General features: G+C 48.1%; 1 protein-coding gene across 1 annotated transcript in view; it reads right to left on the bottom strand.

Moving 5' to 3' along the window:
- SYT17 (synaptotagmin 17) overlaps positions 1 to 18,355 on the bottom strand; it is a gene marked incomplete at both ends in the record, with an annotated part of 49,647 nt that overhangs the window by 19,108 nt on the left and 12,184 nt on the right. The window contains 2 exons of the mRNA XM_084249509.1: positions 5,735 to 5,890; positions 7,534 to 7,654. Of these exons, the coding sequence (XP_084105635.1) occupies positions 5,735 to 5,890; positions 7,534 to 7,654 (277 nt within the window). The remainder of the gene's footprint in view (positions 1 to 5,734; positions 5,891 to 7,533; positions 7,655 to 18,355) is intronic.

The raw sequence follows: 18,355 nt of genomic DNA, 5'->3' as shown, positions 1-18,355 counted from the left end.
AGAACCACCTGGGAAGTTCTGGAAAACACAGACCCCTGCCCCTGCCCACTCCACAGAGACATCCTGGCTGATTCAGCTGCTCTGGGCTGGTGACTGGCCACCAGGATTTTTAAACACCCCCAAGTAACATTCATGTACAGATGAGGCTAGGAAGTCTAAGGACAAGCAGAAGTAAGAATCATGCCCATGAGCACCACACACCTTGATATACTTCTTGGGGCTCCTATGCATCTGCTCCCCCATATGGTCTGCAGACCCACAGCACAGCATCACCTGGACACAGTCAGAAATGCAGAATCCTTGGCCTCACACAGACTGACCAGTCAGATTTGCATTTTCACAAGTCCCCAAAGATGCCCACACATGTTGGAGTTTGAAGTGCCATTAGCCGGAGATGCTAAGATTGGTCCTTCGTCACCTGATCTCCTTTCTCAGGGGTTCTGAGCTGTCTGGCACTGGTTATCAAGATGATAACCCCCTAAGCTTGTGCTCTGGTCAGTTCCAGCAGCAGCTGGAAGAACGGGCGGATGGATGACATGGGTCTTGCTTGCCGACCCTGGCAGCCGGTGAGCCCCCAGGTAGAAGCATGAAGTGGGTCTCCATTTCCTTCCCTTCGACTCTAAGTTGACAAAGGAGTAGGACATATGTAGGGTAAATGAGTTCATCAGGCTTTTCTGCCCTCCCGCCAATAGCCTCTATGGTGGCACCTGCGGTCTTGTGTAAATGCTCACACCTGGGCTTGGAAGGAAGGGCTAGAAGGGCAGCGTCACTCTGAGGCGAGACTACAGCTACGAGATGACAGGAGCTGGGGGTGTGAGAGCACAGATCCTGGGGCTGGGGGCTCGCTTGCTGCCCCCTGCGCCCCCTGCCTGCCTGACACTGCAACCTATTACTTATTTGTGTAAATTATCCTCTGCCACCTTTCGGGAAAGCCCCCTGGCAGCATTCGGCTGCAAGAATTTAAGTCTTTTGAGAAGTAATAACAATAGTATCTATGGAGCACTTTTCTTTGAGCCAAGCATCTTATAAGCCTTTACAGCTGGGAACCCGTTTTAGACTTGAGAACCGCCTACTGAACTCGGCAAAGACCAATATTCCCATTTCAGAGATGAGGAAGCTGAGGCAAAGAGCAACCATGGGAAGCTCCAAGATGCCCCAGTGAACCCCATCACCCAGATCAAAGGGCTGGCCCCTCGCCACCACACATAACCCCTCAGACCTGCCATGAAACAAGAGCGACCTCTCGGAGAGACGAGGCGCCAGGGGCCGGCCTCAGCTCCCACCTGCTGCTCTGCATCGCGCTGCAGAACTCAAGCTGGGTTTTTTTCCTTTCTTTTGAAATTGTGGCACAATGCACAGAACATAAAACTGACCATTCCACCATGTCTTAGGTTTACGATTCAGCAGTGCTAAGTCTGCTAACATTGCTGTGGGGCCCCCCAAGCACCTGCAGACTTTGCTCATCTTCCCAAACTAAAACTCCAGATCCACTAAGCAGACACTCCCCTCCACTCCGCCCCTGATAATCTTGATTTTTTTTTCTGTCTCTAAATATGGTGACTCCAGTAGCTCATATAAATGGAATTAGTATCTGTCCTTCTGTATCTGAAATTAGTGTTTGTCCTCTGTATCTGGCTAATTTCACTTCCCATCGAGTCTTCAAGGCTCTTCCAAGTCAGGTGTGGGGCACAGTTTCCTTCCTCTGAAGGCCAAGGAGCGTTCTGTTGCATGTACAGACCCCGTGTCGTTGATCCACTCACCCAGCCAGAGGCACTTGGGTTGTTTTCCCAAGTGAGTAATGCCGCTATGGACAAGAATCTGTCTGAGTTCTGCTTTCCAATCTTTGGGGCGTACCCCCAGAAGTGGGACTGCTGGATCGTACAGTCATTCTCTGCTTTAATTTTTAGAAGGCGCGGCCTCCCTGGTGGTGCAAGGGGGTAAGCTTCAGCACTATAAACCTGTGGGCAGCCACTGCAGCATGAGTTGGATCCCCAGCCAGGGAGCTACCCACATGGCACAGCAGACCTCTCCTGTCTTGCCCACTGCTCCCCTCAGCAGTGTACTTTAGTAGATCCACCTGTTCTGCTCCCCACTCTGTCTCCAGTGAATCCTCTGACCCCTGTACCTCTGGCCTGTACCCCAGTTTTTGTATGCATAAATAAATCTTTAAAAAAAATCTTAGAAGGTCCATCAACAAGCTTCAATCCTTTTCTCCCCCCATCCCCGCCACCCCTCAACAAATACTTCAAATACCAGCTCAGTAGCCTCAGTGGCCAACTTTACTTTGGTTCAGTAAACCCTCCTGAATTTCCTGGAAGGCCTCTGGACGGCCATTGCTATCTGAAGAAGCAAATGTCCCCTCTTTTAAACTACAACAGCAGAATCACCTGACTGAAAACCGCAGAACCCTGGGCCCACACAGGCGGGGAACTATTCAGAAGGCCCCGCCCACCAGTAATTACAGGCTTTCCCCAGATTCTCGGCAAAACTGCAGATTAACCCTACTTTTGTTATGAAGTGTTTGGAAACAAGATCGTGTGCTGGGTTTCTCGATCCTGAGCCTGGGGATGACAGTTTTCCCCCGAACGTTGAGAAATAAAGCAAGTTAGAACCTTACCGCTTTGAATTTAGGAGAATCACAGCTTTGCCTAGATACATATCAGCTCAATCCACATTCCTTTTATTATTGTAGCCAGTGCCCTTTATGTAAAATGCCACCCCTGCTGGGATTTCCACTCACAGCTGTGGTTCTAAACCCTGACGACGGGGCTTTAAAAATATAGATATAGAGAGAGGTGCCCAGACTCCAGCTTCCTGCTGCTGAATTGCAGTCTCTGGGGGGTGGGGTCTGGCATTTTAAAGCTCCCAGCTGACTCTAAAGAGCAGCCAGTGCCGAGGCTCTTTCTCAAAGGGGCAGGGAGGCCTGCAATCCTTCCCTTTAAAGAATATTTTTACTGGGCATTTAACCTGAGGAGAGGAAGTCCTGCGTGAGGTTATATTATAAACTTCAGCGTGTAAAGGAGAGAAGCAGGTCATCTGGGGAAGACTTGAGGACTCAAACGAGAGGTACAGAGGTTGGGGGTGACAGCCCACTCTTGTGTGAGGCTTCTGCCTTATAGGCTTTAACTATGGGACTGAAGGGGTTCACAAAACTTTGAAACACGTGCAGAAAATCCTATCCTGTTTATTTTCTCGGGACAGGCCCTCCAGAGTTCTGATCACATTCTCTGAAACTATGACCCCCTCCTTCCTGAAATGAAAATCTGCTTTTGTCATGCTATGGCACATAACTCAGTTATTAAAAATAAAGAGTTTGAGCCACCCGGATTTGCGCTGAACCTCATTGTTAAACAAAGGCAAGTCTCAGAGTGCTCTCCCCAGAAAGATCTGCAGGAGCAGAGGTGTCCATCTGCTCACGGCTGTATTCCCAGCTCCTGGGAACCATGTCCGGCACAGACACATTTCTTGTATGAATCAGTAACTCTTTAAAGGGAAGGAGTCCTCTCTATGTGGAATGTTTGTGTGAACAAGGAAAATTGTGCGGAATGAGAGACCAGCTCATTAAGGGCTGTGACTTCGGGGAGAAGGGACTGGAAGCAGGGTGAGGAAGACAGTGAAATATCCTTCAACAGGAGTTCAGTGACTGAGTGTTAGATGTGTTGGGCAGTGTTCAGTCCTGGTAACATGTTGATCTTGTTATACCCACCGACAGACTGTAACCCTTTGAGGTGTCCTTGTAGCCCCATTTATAGATGAGAAACCTAGGCACAGAGATCTGGAAAGACCACAGAGCCGGGACCAGCCCCTGACTCCACAGCCCATGCAGTGAACCTGCTACTCTTCCGATTTTCCATCTAGATGCTTCTTTCAGGTTTATTTCTCGCTACAACTTGCAGTGTTACTTTGGTCATGCAATTCTAAGTAAAATATAGAAGAATCAAGGCTTTCCATATGGGTTCTCAGGCCCACGGAGCCCTCCGAAGCCAAATGTGCAACATTAAGTCCTTGATTCTCAGTAGGGACTTAGAAATCGACAGTCCATGCCAGGATCACTTTGGGTTCAATATCGTGCCACCGCCGGCCTGTCACCACTTAAGGAGTCAATGGAATCACAGTCCTCTATCCTGACCTGGAATCCTGGGGCGAGCAGGCCTCATTTGTAACTCAATCGGGGCAGCAGCCATCACAGTTCTGTCAAACAGGGTCATTACATCTGTTTAGGGCAGGCGCCCACTGATTGGATGCAGACTCTCCTGGTGACAGGCCTTGAGCAAGCCCAGAGCCTGTCTGCCTCGGAGCACGGATCACTGGCAGGCTTGGCGTTGAGAAGCAATAAGCTCGTGCAGAGGAAGCCTGTGGTGTAAGGGTTTTTCAGTTATGGCCGGCTTTCTTGGGAGACCTACAGCTAAGGATTCTAGACTAGATCTGAACAGGTGAGGGTTTCCAGTTGCTTTGGGTGTAGGATTCCTCAAAGTGATATTTCATCCCAATGCCAGCACTACCTGCACCCTGAGGAAATGCAGATTCCTTGATCTTTGGAGCTGGCAAGACCAGGGTGGAACCCTGACTCTGCCAGCTAGAGTGGCAGATGGAACTGCTTAGGTTTTAAGCCTCAGTCCTTAACCCTATAACCCAAGTCAGCTGCCCATTCATCTATTCAATTCCCCATCCATTCTTTTACTGACCTGTTCTTCCTTCCATCCAACCATCCACTCCCTCATCCATCAGTTTATCCATCTACCTATCCTTAATCCTCTAAGTTGATGAAAATGATGTTTTTGAGATTAAGTAACAAAAAGACTCTGGCTTCTATGTGTTCACCCTCTCTTGTCCACTCACTTGTCCACTCTCATAGACATGTCATCTGCTCTGATGCCAGATGCCTGGTGGAGAAACCCAAGAGGTGAGAAATTGACGAAGGTCACTGGTTAACACCCAGGAAGGAACTGAGGCTCCCAGTTCAACAGCCTGCAAGGAACTGAAGCCTGCCAACAACTGTGAGTGAGCTGCAAAACAGATCCTCCTCCAGCTGAGCCTACAGATGACACTGCAGCCCAGTCAGCACCAGGACTGAAGCTGTCAGAGAACCGCAGCCAGAAGCACCCAGCAAAGCTGTGCCCAGATCCCTGACCCACAGGAACTATGGAATAATAAAACGTTCACCAATAATACATTCTGGAAGCAAAAGATTAAACTACATATTGGAAACAGGTTAAATTCAACCAGGGGGAGGTACATTGAAGCAGCTAGTTAAACACTATGTCTTCTGGAAAGCCTCTCAAAATTCTCCTTTCTACATGACCCTATTTTCTCATGTTTCCCTATTAGACTGTAAGCTACTTGAATCATCAGCTCATCAGAGCTAACTTTGTGTGCACTTATCATTATTCCAAAGCTGTACGTCACTTAATATTTACAACAAACATCTGAAGCAGATACTATTATTGCCCACATTTTATAGGTGAAGAAGCTGAGGTTCAGGAAGGTGAAATAATATCCCTAAGACTTCAGTAATTATGTGGAATTTCCAGGAAACAGGTTCTAGTAACAACCATCCTATATGGTTAGATGAGCCTTGTCAAAATTTACAAATTATAAGTAGATTCAAACTCAGGTAGTTGAGAACCAGACATGACTTTCTTAAACATTATCCTCCAGAGACACTTTCTATCTATAGGACGGTAAGATGAACAAGCCTCACCTGGGGTAAATCTAGGTCTGGAAAGCTACTTACCTGTAAACACTAGGCTGGCGTTTTCCAGTTCTTCTTGGGGAACTTTGAAACTGAAGGATTCATTGTAGAAAGGATCAATTGTGCCTTTTAAAAAGGATGTCTTCTTTGTTTTCACAAGCTTGAGTCCATGTACCAGCTGGATTTTCACAAAGGGGTCTGAGAATTGGACACAGCATCCCAGAATGTTGGAAATCATGAAACGCAAGTCCTGTCCATTCATCTATTCAATTCTCCATTGATCCTTTTACTGACCTGTTCTTCTTTCCAACCATCCAGCTGTCTGTCTGTCTGTCTATCTATCTATTCATCTACTCATTCTTCCATCCATCCATCCAACCATCCATCCATCCATCCACCCACTCATTCATATTCATCCATCCGTCTTCCCATCTGATAGTCCAACCATGACTTATTCTTTTATCTTTTTAGTTTTCTATCAACCTATCCATTAGTCCAGGTATCTACCACTTCTTTCATTCATCACTATTCCCATCCATCCACTTGTTATCCCCCTTTGCCAGCTCAGGTGCTTAGCTCTCATTTTCCTTCTTCATCCAGTTATCCAATATTTATTGAGTTCCTCGGATGTATCAGGTATTATGTTCATTTTAAAGATGACAAAACCGAGGACTCAAGATGAGAAATGATTTGCTTAAGATCTAACTAGTGGAAAAAAGCGCCTGACCCAGAGCCTGTCCTGGATTTTGGCCCCTGGAAAACCAGTGTCATGTCAGTGAGCTCACAGCCAGAACAGAGATGGCAGAATTCTATCTATCACTCTCAGGCCACTTTACAACTTACAAAGAGATTCATATGCAATCCCTAATTTAATATTTGGTTAAACAACCCAATGAAATGAATGCTGCCATTATGTCGATTTTTCAGACAGAGAAACTGAGGCATATCAAGGGTCAGTAACTTCCTCAATGAAGATATCATTTGTAAACAGTAGAACTGGGATTTAGTTCCAGGAAGTCTGACTCCAGAACCCTCAGTCTCTTGATCATACTGGTCCCAAAAGGTAGTAAGTCTGAACCTCTCCAGTCTTAATACCATTCCCTCCACTGGCCCCCCTCAAAATCTCTGTTTTACAATGTGGTTTTGAGAATGGAAGATGTCTGCTAAATTCAGTTGTTACTTTATAGCAAAAGTAATTTCTTTGAACCATTGCACTTAGAGAAGACTATTTCCAATACTGAGCAGAAGAGATTGCAGCAACCTTGGCTGATTAGCAATAATAGCCTTTGCTGTCATGGGAGAACCTACATACAGATTTAATGTAATCTGTCCCGTTTTGTTAAAAGTTATGTTTTACTTGGTTTGCTATAAAGTAGACAGTCTGAATACAATAGACTTGTTAGGGCTGGGATTTATGAAGATTTATGAAATGAGTTGGGGGAAGAAAACCTCTGTATGTCCACCCAGCAGGTTCAGTGCTCACCACGCATGCTCAGTTTGCTCACCATCGCCACCTAGAGCATGATGTTTCCATTGCAGGCACAGAATTTAGAAAGGCATGCGTAAAAATAAAGATATGGATTTCAATGGTTATCATCCCTGGCCTCAATCACATCCCCAACTCAAATGGGGTTACTGAGATGCATTGTTCACCTGCCTCAACTAAGAAACATCTGATCAATTATTTCCTTTCTTGAATTAAATCCTAGTTCTGGGTGCTAGTACCCTCATGGGGTCTTAGTAACAATATTCAGGATGCAGAAAAAAGAAAGCAGGTCCCTTGTGTCCAACAAACAGATTTCTTATTGAAGAAGTGGGCGAAGGAAGGGGTTGCTCTGTACCTGAACCTTGGCTCACATCTGTCTGAAGAAGTTGCTTGGCTCGAATTACATCAACATTCAGCCTCCCAGCACTGGGGAGATAATTCAGGGACAGAAGCAGCTCCCCGAGCTCTACTTCATTCTGTGGAGAAAGGAAATGGTCAGAGATGCTTTTTCTCTTTTATTCCTTTTGCAGCTACCAGGCAGGAAATGGACCCCAACAGTTCATGAATGGGCTTCTGAAGGTGGATCAGTGCCTTCTCCTTTGACTTTTTTTAACCTTTGCCCCTAGTTATTTTCATCTATCCCCAAGAGTTCTCTCTGCCCTTATAATCCTTAGCAGCAGCAGCAACCATAACAACCAGAGCATCAATAATGGTAATAAAGAAATGCTTCATGTCAAGTAATATGCTAAGCACTGGACATGGAATAACAAGTTCAATTTTACAGTAAGTCTGTGAGATATTTGAATTGCTCCCACTGAATAGATTGAATGGATGAAGAAAGTGAGGCTCAGGTGGGGTTAAGGAACACGTCCAAGGTCACACATGGCCAAGTGGTCATGGTAACATTTGGGCCCAGGGAACTGATTCCAGGCACCTGGACCGCAATGCTGTCGTGCCTTTCAGAAGAACACCCTGCAGAGCAACAATATGGGCGAGGACCTGTCCTCAAACTGTAGTCCCTGCAGAGCCCACACTTCTCACCTGGGTGGGAGTCTGCCCACCCTCAGAGGCCCTACAGGAAATGCAAGGAAGAGAGAGGACCCCAGGTCAGCTCCTCATTACCTGAGGGGCCCTCAAGCCCTTTCTAGAGTACAAAGAGCTCTTCTGAGAGGAGAGAGTGGCTCCTTCCCTCCCCTGGGGTCACTGCTGTGACTTCAACAAGGCTTCCTGATGCCATCCTCTTTCTGAGAAGGTCATTTTTCAACTCAAACAAAACAACCTCTTTTATTCCTCCTTCTCTTTGTAGGACACGGGGCTGACCGCCCCCTCCCGGCCCCCCTCAGCCCCAATGCATACATGGCAAGCTTTCCATAGTGTATTTTTCCAGAATCGTGCTCTCATTGACCCAGCCTCTCTTTCTGTCTGCTCCTGGGAGTGACCACTTTGCAAGGAATTGGAGGAACCATTGGCAGGAATGCAAACGATGGCTAATTGAGCATTCCCAGGGATTTGCTGACTGATTTACCAAGCCTCTGTTTAATAGTCACATCTTAGGCATCGGGGATGTTGTCATCCTGAAGATTCCAGCAAACTTTACTGAGAATCCCCTCAGTCAGGTCCTGACCCCGGGTGGAGGCCGAGTCTCATTTTTTCCCTCTGTAGCTCTTAGTTTCCATTTTACTCATGAAGCAATTCAGGCTCGGAGAGACCAGGTGACAGGCTCAAGGTCACAGAAAAGCAAGGACAGGATTCAGACTCAGTCCCATCATCAAGTGGCCGGCACTTACAGCACAATCCCAGCCACCACCAACTCAGCCTCCCGGGATGAAGCAGAGAAGATATTAAAACAAAGCTGAATCCCAGGAGCCTCCTGCTCACTGGGACCGCTCTAAAAAAGCAGAGAAAGTAACAAGTGTTGGTGTGGATGTGAGAAACCGGAAGCCTGCACGCTGCGGGGGAAGGTGAACCAGCACAGCCACTGCACTAAGTCAGGCGGCTCCTCAAAAGGTAAATGTGGAATTACCATGGCACCCAATAATTCCACTCCCAGGTGTCTACCCCAGAGAAGAGAAAACACATCCACCAAAAAATGGGACACCACTGTTCCCAGGGGCACTACACGGTAGCCTCAAGGCAGGAGCCACTCGAGTGCCTGTGGATGGAAGAATGGATGAACACGGCGCCAGATACAAAGCTTCCCCCAGGAAGGAGGCCCAGTGGTCCCAAAGAGAATGGATCGCTTATTCTGGGAGGATCTCCAACTCAGCGAGTCTCCCTTCTGCTATCCAAATTTAGCCAGGTAAGGTTGGCATGTTGCAGCTGGAATAATTCACTCCAATGCTCCTGGCTTATAAAGGAAAACTGAACCACGCTATTCCCTTACTTCCCTGCTTCATTCCCCCCTCATTCTCAGAATGAAACCCCGGGTCTTTAACCCAGGCTACCCCAGGATGTCAACCTGTTGCCACTTGGGGTTGGATCATTCTGTGTCATCGGGGCCCAACCTGCGTATTGTAGGACACTGAACAGCCTCTCTGCTTTCTGCCTACTGGATGCCTGTAGCATCCCTCTGTGACCACCCATATCGTCTCTAGGCCATATGTTCCCCAAGGGCAAAAATCACCCAGTTGAGAACCTCTGTCTACCAGGATCTAATTTGCCCCTGCCTCCATCCTCATCCACCTGCCATATCTGCCTTCTTTTCTGCGCCTTGAAAACACAAGACCACGCCTGCCACAGGGCTTGCATCCTGTTCCCTCGGTCTGGGAATCTTAATTCAAACAGCACCTTCTCCTGTCAGCTTTCCACAACCACCCGATTAAAAACGGTCCCCACCTCCATCACTTTTGATCATTGATTCCCTTCATGCCACTGGGTCCTAATCTGACATCTTCTTCTTGTTCACAAAGGCAGACACAGTGCCCACTCTCCACCACTATATTCAGAGCCCCTGGAACAACGTCCATCCAGATGGCCATGAGAACAAGACATCCTGCCCAACACAGAGGCCCACGTGGCCACCTTCCAGCCCAGGGGGGCCATGGACAGGGATGGCGCCTGTCACCTGCCACATCAACTCTAGAGAATTAAAACTGAGCTGGGAAGAGGAGCGAGGTGACCGGTGCCATTTTTCCCTAACTCTTTTCCAGGCAAAGTCACAAATAAACAGCCTCATTTCCCCGATGAGCTTAATTTGGCTGAACCACGCGGGGTGGGCTGGGGAGAACTGAAATAGACAGTTTGTAATTACTCAAACGAATCCAGAAGCCACCCTGGGAGGCCCCAGCCGCAGGCTGGTATAAATTCCACGATATTCTCTACCTGGACAAAAATTCGTTCTCCTTGAAGCCTTTGAACACAGCTAAGTTCTAATCAATAAAATGAAAATCAAAGGAAACCATTTGGGACAAAGCACTTTCTGGGGAAAACAAGAGCCTGGCACTGCCCCGACATGCTTCCTTTGAAGGGTTTCTAAATGGCACTTTTTCTGGGTCTCACCTAGCAGAGGCTCTCAGATGTGTGCACACACTTCTCAGGTGCCCAAACACAGCTGTTCTGCAGCCCCTGCCTTTGTCTCCTGGGTGGGAAAAACGCTTTGTCTCTTAATTTACTGCACAAACAACATTAAAATAGAAATGGATTTTTTTCCCCAAAAAGCAAAATCCAACCACCATCCCAGCACTTTGCACATTTCATCAAATGCTTCCCCACATTCCATCAGCCCCCACCATGAGGTTCTTTTCCTGTCTATGTCAATACCCCAAAACAATATTTGCCTAGCTCTACCTGCAACATTGGCGAATTCTGAAATGCCACTGTTTTTTTTAAATTATTTTAAATAGACATATATTTTCCATGTTACTACCTAGACATCCAAAGTATCATTTCTAATGTCTGCATAGACTATTCTAGAAGGCCAAAATGCTGGAACTTTCTGTCACTATTGTCCTATTGCTGTGTACTTCAGTTATTTTTAATGACCTCCAATTGGGCACTTTGCCATTTTTTCTTTCTTAAGATTACAACCTCCTAATAAAAACCAGGATGGGATCACTGAATTGAAGAATACATTAGGACATATCAAAAACCTCCAGATATATTTCTGCCGCTCAACAGAATAAAAATTCCCCAGCCCAATTGGCAAGAGGATTAACTAACTTCACCAGCAGAGAGGACAAAGTCTCCCACAGTGTCACCAGCACTGGGTATTAACGTTGTGACAAACGGGCCTGGGACCAGTGTGGCTGCTAAAATGTATCTTGTTTGCATTTCTTTGGCTGCACATCTAGGCATAGTGTAACTGATTCTCCTCTTTTGCTTGGAAACGCTGGGTTTCTGGAGGAGCTCAATCCCTCCCCCTGTGTGCCCAGGGCGGGGCTGATGACATAAGATTCACACTGACTTATATTTGTTACTGTCACTGGACGTTGTATCGTGGGTTTTGTTGGTATTTCTTTGTCTGCTTAAAAGGTCAAGCTTCTTTTTCGTCTTTATCGGCTAGTCCTGCTTTCTCTTTTATGAAAACACTATTCGTTTCTTTTTTTCTTTTTTTAAAAGATTTATTTATTTATTTACACAAGCACTGGGTAAAGTCAGCAGTGCAGGAGGGTGTGAGGATTCACCAGAGACAGAGCAGGGAACAGAACAGGCAGAGGACCGAAGGACACTGCTGAGGGGAGCAGCGGGCGGCAGGAGAGGTCTGCGTGCCATGTGGGACCCTCCTCCCGTGGGCGGGGAGCAGCCGGGGATCGAACCGGCGCCGCAGAGGCTGCGGGCAGCTTCGCAACCCAGCGCTCAACCGCTGCGCCACCGGGGAGGCCCTTCATTCTCTTTTTGTTTCCTTCTAAAATGTAAAATTTGGGCCTCCCTGGTGGTGCAAGGGGTTAAGACGCAACCTATGAAGCTGTCCATAGCCTCTGCAGCACGAGTTCGATCCCCGGGCAGGGGACCTCTCCTGTCTTGCCCGCTGCTCCCCTTAGCAGTGTATTTCAGTAGATCCTCCTGTTCTGCTCCTCACTCTGTCTCTAGTGAATCCTCTCACCCCTCAACACCTCTGGCCTGTACCCCAGTTCTTGTATGCATAAATAAATAAATCTTTTTAAAAAACGTAAAATTTGGCCTTTCAAATATAAGCCCTTGGGCCACTGGACTTGGTTTTGGTGTATGGTGTGAGGTAAGGCTCTCCTCAACCTTACTCCTCTACCTCCCCCACAGGCTGTGAGCTCAGTCATCTTGCTTTACGTCTCTCCACCTCCCCAGGTGCATCACAGGCCTCAGTGAATGTCAACAAGAGAAAGGCTTGTTTATATCCTGCCTATGAAGCTAAACCTTCCAGGGATGATGCAAGAAGCTGGGTCTTTTGCTGTCTGAGCATTAGTCTGGGCCTCAACGGCCATCGAAATTAAATCAACCTACTTCAGATCCACTCAAGCATCTGGAAAGAGTGAGCAACTGATCTGGTCCTAAACTGAGTTCCCGTGAACAGCCTGCTGCAGAGGCTGCTGTTCAGCAGGATTGCTCCAGAACACGTGAAACCATAGGTTCAAACCTAAGATGATGACACGAAGCCCGTCTCCAGCTACCCAGGGTCTGTAACAAGGACCGACAGGGGACAGAATTTTGTTTGGGAGAGGCCCCCTCAAAAACAATCAGCAGGGGCATCCCTGGTGGTGCAAGGGGTTGAGTCTCAGTACTATGAGGCTATGACAAGCCACTGCAGCATGGGTTCGATCCCCGGCCAGGGAGTTGGCTCACATGGCACAGCAGACCTCTCCTGTCTCTCTGCTGCTCCTCTTGGTGGTATATTTCAGTAGATCTGCCTGTTCTGCTCCCCACTCTGTCCCTGGTGATTCTTCTCACCCCCTGCACCTCTGGCCTGTACCCCAGTTCTTGTATGCATAAATAAATATTTTTTCAAAACTCTTGGAAAAAAAAAAGAAGAAGAAACAGCAGCAGCCAGAATAGACCAGGCTCTTGCACAGGAGTTTCTGCAAGAGGCCCCACCCACTAAGGGAGGGCCTTAGAGCCAGCAGGGTCTAGCACCTACACCCGCAACAGATGGCCACATGTTGGGCACAGGGCTGGCACACAGTAGGTGCTCAATAATTATCTTTTGACAGGGCCATTTAGACAATAAGGATATAGTAGTGAGCAAGACAGGCGACATCCTGGTGGCAAACGTACTTCATTGATTATTACACATTGTTAATTATGAGATTATTTGGTGCACGCTGTGAACAATAATGGGGTGCTGTAAGAGCTGACCTTTCTAATACTCTCCGGCAGAAGCAGTAACAGGAGTTAGAGGGTCAAGGAACAGACACACTGAACCACTGAAACGGCCAATGTAGACAAGGAAGAAACTAGGGGGACAGGCGGGGTGGGGGGCAGAGCTGAGCTGGAAAGAAACAAAAAGTCAGCTCATGCCTTGCGGCTTTTTGTTTGTTTGTTTTTTTGTGGGACCCTCACCAGTGGCCGGGAACGTACCAGCGCTGCAGAGGCTGCGGGCAGCCTCGCAGCCCAGCGCTCAACCGCTGCACCACCAGGGGAGGCCCTGGGGAGGGCATTTGAACTTGCCCTAAGGAACAGGGAGCCACAGAAGGCTCCAGGCAGAGCATCGATTTAGACTTGCACGTCTGAAACATCTTTTTGGCAGGAGCTCCTTTCTCTTGCAATCACTTGCTTTTCCGCACCTCTTGTAACAAATTCTCTTCTGTGGTTGCTTTCCTTGCAGGCGGAGGGAATGGCCTTTTCTGTGGTCTTGATGCCCTCGCCTCCCGCCCTGGTATTTGGAGAAACGTGGTGATCATTCTTTGAACTGCTTCTCGCCCTAACACTTCATGGTGAATGTGACCTTATTTGGACACGGGAGTCAGCAGACGCAATCCAGCTAAGACGAGGTCATACCGGAGTAGGGGGGAACCCAACCCAAGAGGACGTGTGTCCTTCTAAGGAGAGTCAGACAGAGCGGGAGAGAGAGCATGGGAAGATGCCGGAGTCAGATCCAGGGACGCAGATGGAGGCTGGGAGCGCGGAGGATGGCCGGCACCACCGGAAGCTGGAGAGACGCAGGAAACAGACTCTCCCCTGGTCCCAGGGGGGCCCAACCCCACCAACACCTTGATTTCAGACTTCTGGGCCCCAGAACTGTGAGAGAATAAATCTGGTCAATGGAAGCTACCCTGTCCGTGGTCTTTGTTATAGCAGCTCCAGGAAGCTGATACAGTGCTGGGTTTCAGAGAAGAACCACAGCACAGACCTACATCCTAACACCTGCTCCCCCAGGTATGTCTGTGTGACCTGGGACGTGCTGCTGACCCGCCTTTCTCCTGGGGAGACAGGGACAGAATACCTACCCTGTGAAGGTCCAGCAGAAAACAGCTCTTGCTAAAATTCTTCTGTGGTTTCACACATCCTTCCTCGCTTATTTCTTGGTCGTCCACATCACTCTTTTTCCTTCTCCCCTGCCCTGACATGCACATTCCCCCAGAATTCAACTCCTGGTCCCCTCGGTTTCTCACATTATACAGCGTTTCTTGGCAACTGTGAAACACTGTGAGGCCTGAGGTTCCACCACATTTACTGTGTGACCCAAACATGCTGATTTCTTCTGAGCTTTCTTCTGCCCTCCCACATATCCTTTCACTGAACATCCATCATGTACCACCCCGGGGTGACCAACAGTGAGCAAGACAGAAGAAATCTCCATCCATTTGAAGCAGTGGAGTTAGCTGGGCGGTACAGTCCCCCGACGGGTACCCCTACTGTGCAGCTACATCCCAGTGATGATGACTGATAGGACCTTTAGCCTCTGCACTCTGACCCCTGTCTGCACAATGTAATGCCCGTGCCAGCTCAAAGGGACACCCAAAGCCAGGGGAGTCGGCAGGGTCACAGCACAGGGTCCACAAGCACCCTGAGGCCAATCCCAGTGGGAGTAACAGTCCAGATCGGACAAGAATGGGGTCATCAGCTGGGAATGGCTGATGGCACTTGCCCAAGACACCAGGCCCAAGGGGGGACCTGCCAGATTCTGTCTCCTGGAAATGTGAATCTTGAATGGAGGCTCAACTCACTGCCTGAGCTCGCACGGCTGGCAGCGGTTGGGCTGTCCTGGTTTGAGGAGGAGTAGATTTTGAAAATTTTAACTGAACTATTATAAATAATGTTATAATTATTAATATACTGACTCTGGCCAGCAAGGCCACATGCTCCGCCGTGTTGTGGCTCCACTGTCTACACGGGCCGGACTCTGTGGCTGAGGTGAACTAGCTCTCTGCCCCATGAAACCCTCCCAGGAAAGCACAGCGCACTCCCAGGGGGGTGGAAACATGTGACTCTTCAGGGGGAAAGGCTCTGATTTGTATCAATTGTCGATTTCACACACAATGGGTGATTCCAAGCTACCAAGTTAGCTGGCTTGCCAAATTCCTAAAAATTTAAAAATGGGCTCTGTGAACTGGGGCCAGCTGGCTCCAGGACACCACCTGACGCCCATTTTACAGGCCAGGAAGCTGAGGCTTAGTGATGGTAAGTTAACTCACCAGGCCAACACCTCTAGAAAGTAGCAAAGTCAGGGCCTGAACCAGGTCTGTGTGACTACAGGGCCTGTGCTCTCAGCCACCATTGACTTGCTTGTGGGTAAAGAGTGAGCACTGTGGCCAGACCTGCCTGGAAGTCAGTTAACCTAGCTCTAGTCCCTATCGCTGTCACTGAAAGCTGTGTGACCTTGGGCAAGTCACTCAACCTCTCTGTGCTGCAGCTTTCTCACCTATAAAATTCCCCTTCCAGGTCATGCTGCAACTAGGATCAGAAACTCTTGTTGAGGCTTGAAATGTAAACTCCACTTCTGTTTCAGGAGGAGGAAAACAAGAAGGACCACATGAAAAGAAACTTCTAGTTAATGCTGCCTTGCAAGGGTTGGGGCCCAGGCCTGGCTGCACAGTGTTGTCAAAACACAGCTGTCCACAAAGCTTGGGCAGGAGAGCCTTTGAATACACACCAAGGCAGCATTCTGTTGAGAGGATCGGGGCTGACAGCAGCTCAGGGCAACTTAGAGAGGGATCCTCATTACAAAGACTGACATTTGCCTTGTCAAGGGTCTTGCTTGTTAGTGTCAGGCGGGGAGTGATCTCAAATACAAAATGCAGCCAGGAAGCATGTATCACTCCAGATGGCTCCCAGGTACTTGCAAGAGAACACGGAACAATGGGCATCTCCTTTTATTTAAAAGGAAAATAAAACTACTTTTCTTTTTTAAAATGTCCTAAATTTCTTCTAGTTCTGTCTGCCTGGGGCTCAGTTAAGACCAAAGAGGCACATATTGAAACACGAATCAAATTCGAAAGCCAGTTCCTCATGGCCTCAATTTCAATTGCTCCCCAGCCTCTCCACCTTTTAGCATTTTCCCTCCTTGCTTCCTCCCCCAACTGCCCAGGGTCTGAGCTCCAAGTCCCCCATATTCCGTGTTTATTACCTGCCAGGTGCTTTGCCCACCTGGCCTTGCGTTGTCAAGAGGCGAGGGTGCAGGGCAGACTGCTAAGTGCACAGTCTCTGGAGTTGACAGCCTGGGTCCAAATCCCAGCTCTGTAGCTTTGGGCATATTAACACATTTCTCAGTTTTGTCATCCATAAAATGGGAGGATAAGACTTAATGCAATAGGAGCACTTAGCATCATGCTGGGCACACAGTGGGTGCAATGGAAGTTACCACTGTTTTCTGCACAACACTCCCCTAGCCCTCCCCACCCCACACTAGCATTATTGTCCTGAATTTATAGGTGAGAAGTTGGACTCAAGCTCACACTGGTAAAGGCAAAGCTGGAGCCACAACAGATTCAGTCTAACGCAAAGGCTCATCCTCTTTACACAATGATAGTTATTCCATTCAAAAAACACCTACTGAGCTCCTTCTAAGTGTCCAAGATGCCAAGAAGAAATAGGAGGTTATGCGGGGGGGGGGGGGGGGGGGGATCTGAGGCCAAAATTTTTCCATACAAATGAACGGTGATATCATTCCCAGTACCAAAGCATAACTTGCCAGATCCACCAAGCAGGTGGATCTACTTTCAGATATTGGGAAGCCTGGCGACCCTGCCTATGTCTTCTTCCAGGAAGCTTCTTTTTAAAACTGTTGCCGTGCTTAAACTGGGGTTTGTGTTTTAGTTTTGAGTTGTTGGAGTTCTTCACATACTTGGGATGTAAGTACCTTGTCATGCAATGTGTACCCCGTGAGTTCTCGCCAGGGCAGCCTGATCGGGTGACCCCTTTCTTGAAACTTCCATCATACTTAGGAATCAAATCCAAGTCTTAACTTGGCCTACAGGACCACGCGATGTGGCCTTTATCCCAGTTGAAGCTCATGTACCGCTCCCTCCCTCCCTCTACTACTTTGCCAACAAGGCAAGCCAGCTCCTGCCTCAGGGTCCTTGCACATCCTTCAACCTCTGCCTGGAATACTCTTTCCCCAGAGATCCTCCAGGCTCACTCCCTCACTCCCCTAGCTCTCTACTTGCATGTCATCTCCTCACCCACCTACAATCACTTCCCCAGCCTGCCCTGCTTTAATTTTACTCCGGACATAGACGATGGTCAACATCATTATTAGTCCAGAAATTTCTCTTATGCCCCTTTCTGGTCAACCCCCTTCCTCTCTACCCCAGAATAACCGCTGTGCTGGTCATTTTACTGTAGCTCTGTGGGTTCTCAAACATCATATAAATGCAATTATTGCATTATTTAACACATTATTTAACACAGCATTATTCGTTGACTCATCTGCCTGCTGCGTATCTCCTTCCACTAGACCGCAACTCTGTGGAGGGCAGAGACTTGGTTGTGCTTGCTATAGAGACGCAGTCTCATGTTGCGGTCGCAGCACATTTTTTTTTTAAGTCAAAGAGACCTGGTTCCACCACTTAGTACACACACAATGATTTAACTTCTCTCCGCCCAGTCTCCCCCTCTGCAAACTGGGCGCTGGCAAGTATAAATGCATGAGTGCATGTAAATCACACAGAACACTCTGGCTCAGAGCAGGCACTCGCTAACATTACTTACAGCTCATTTTACTGGACCTTGCAGATAACTGCATTTCTTATAAGCTCCTCCGACCCAAAAGATTACAACTCACTCAAGACTCAGTTGGTGGCTAGCATTTTTAAGCAATGAGGTATTTA

Source organism: Talpa europaea, assembly GCF_964194135.1.
Source record: "Talpa europaea genome assembly, chromosome: 12".
Lineage (NCBI taxonomy): Eukaryota > Metazoa > Chordata > Mammalia > Eulipotyphla > Talpidae > Talpa > Talpa europaea.
This window is presented reverse-complemented; position numbering and strand designations above follow the sequence as displayed.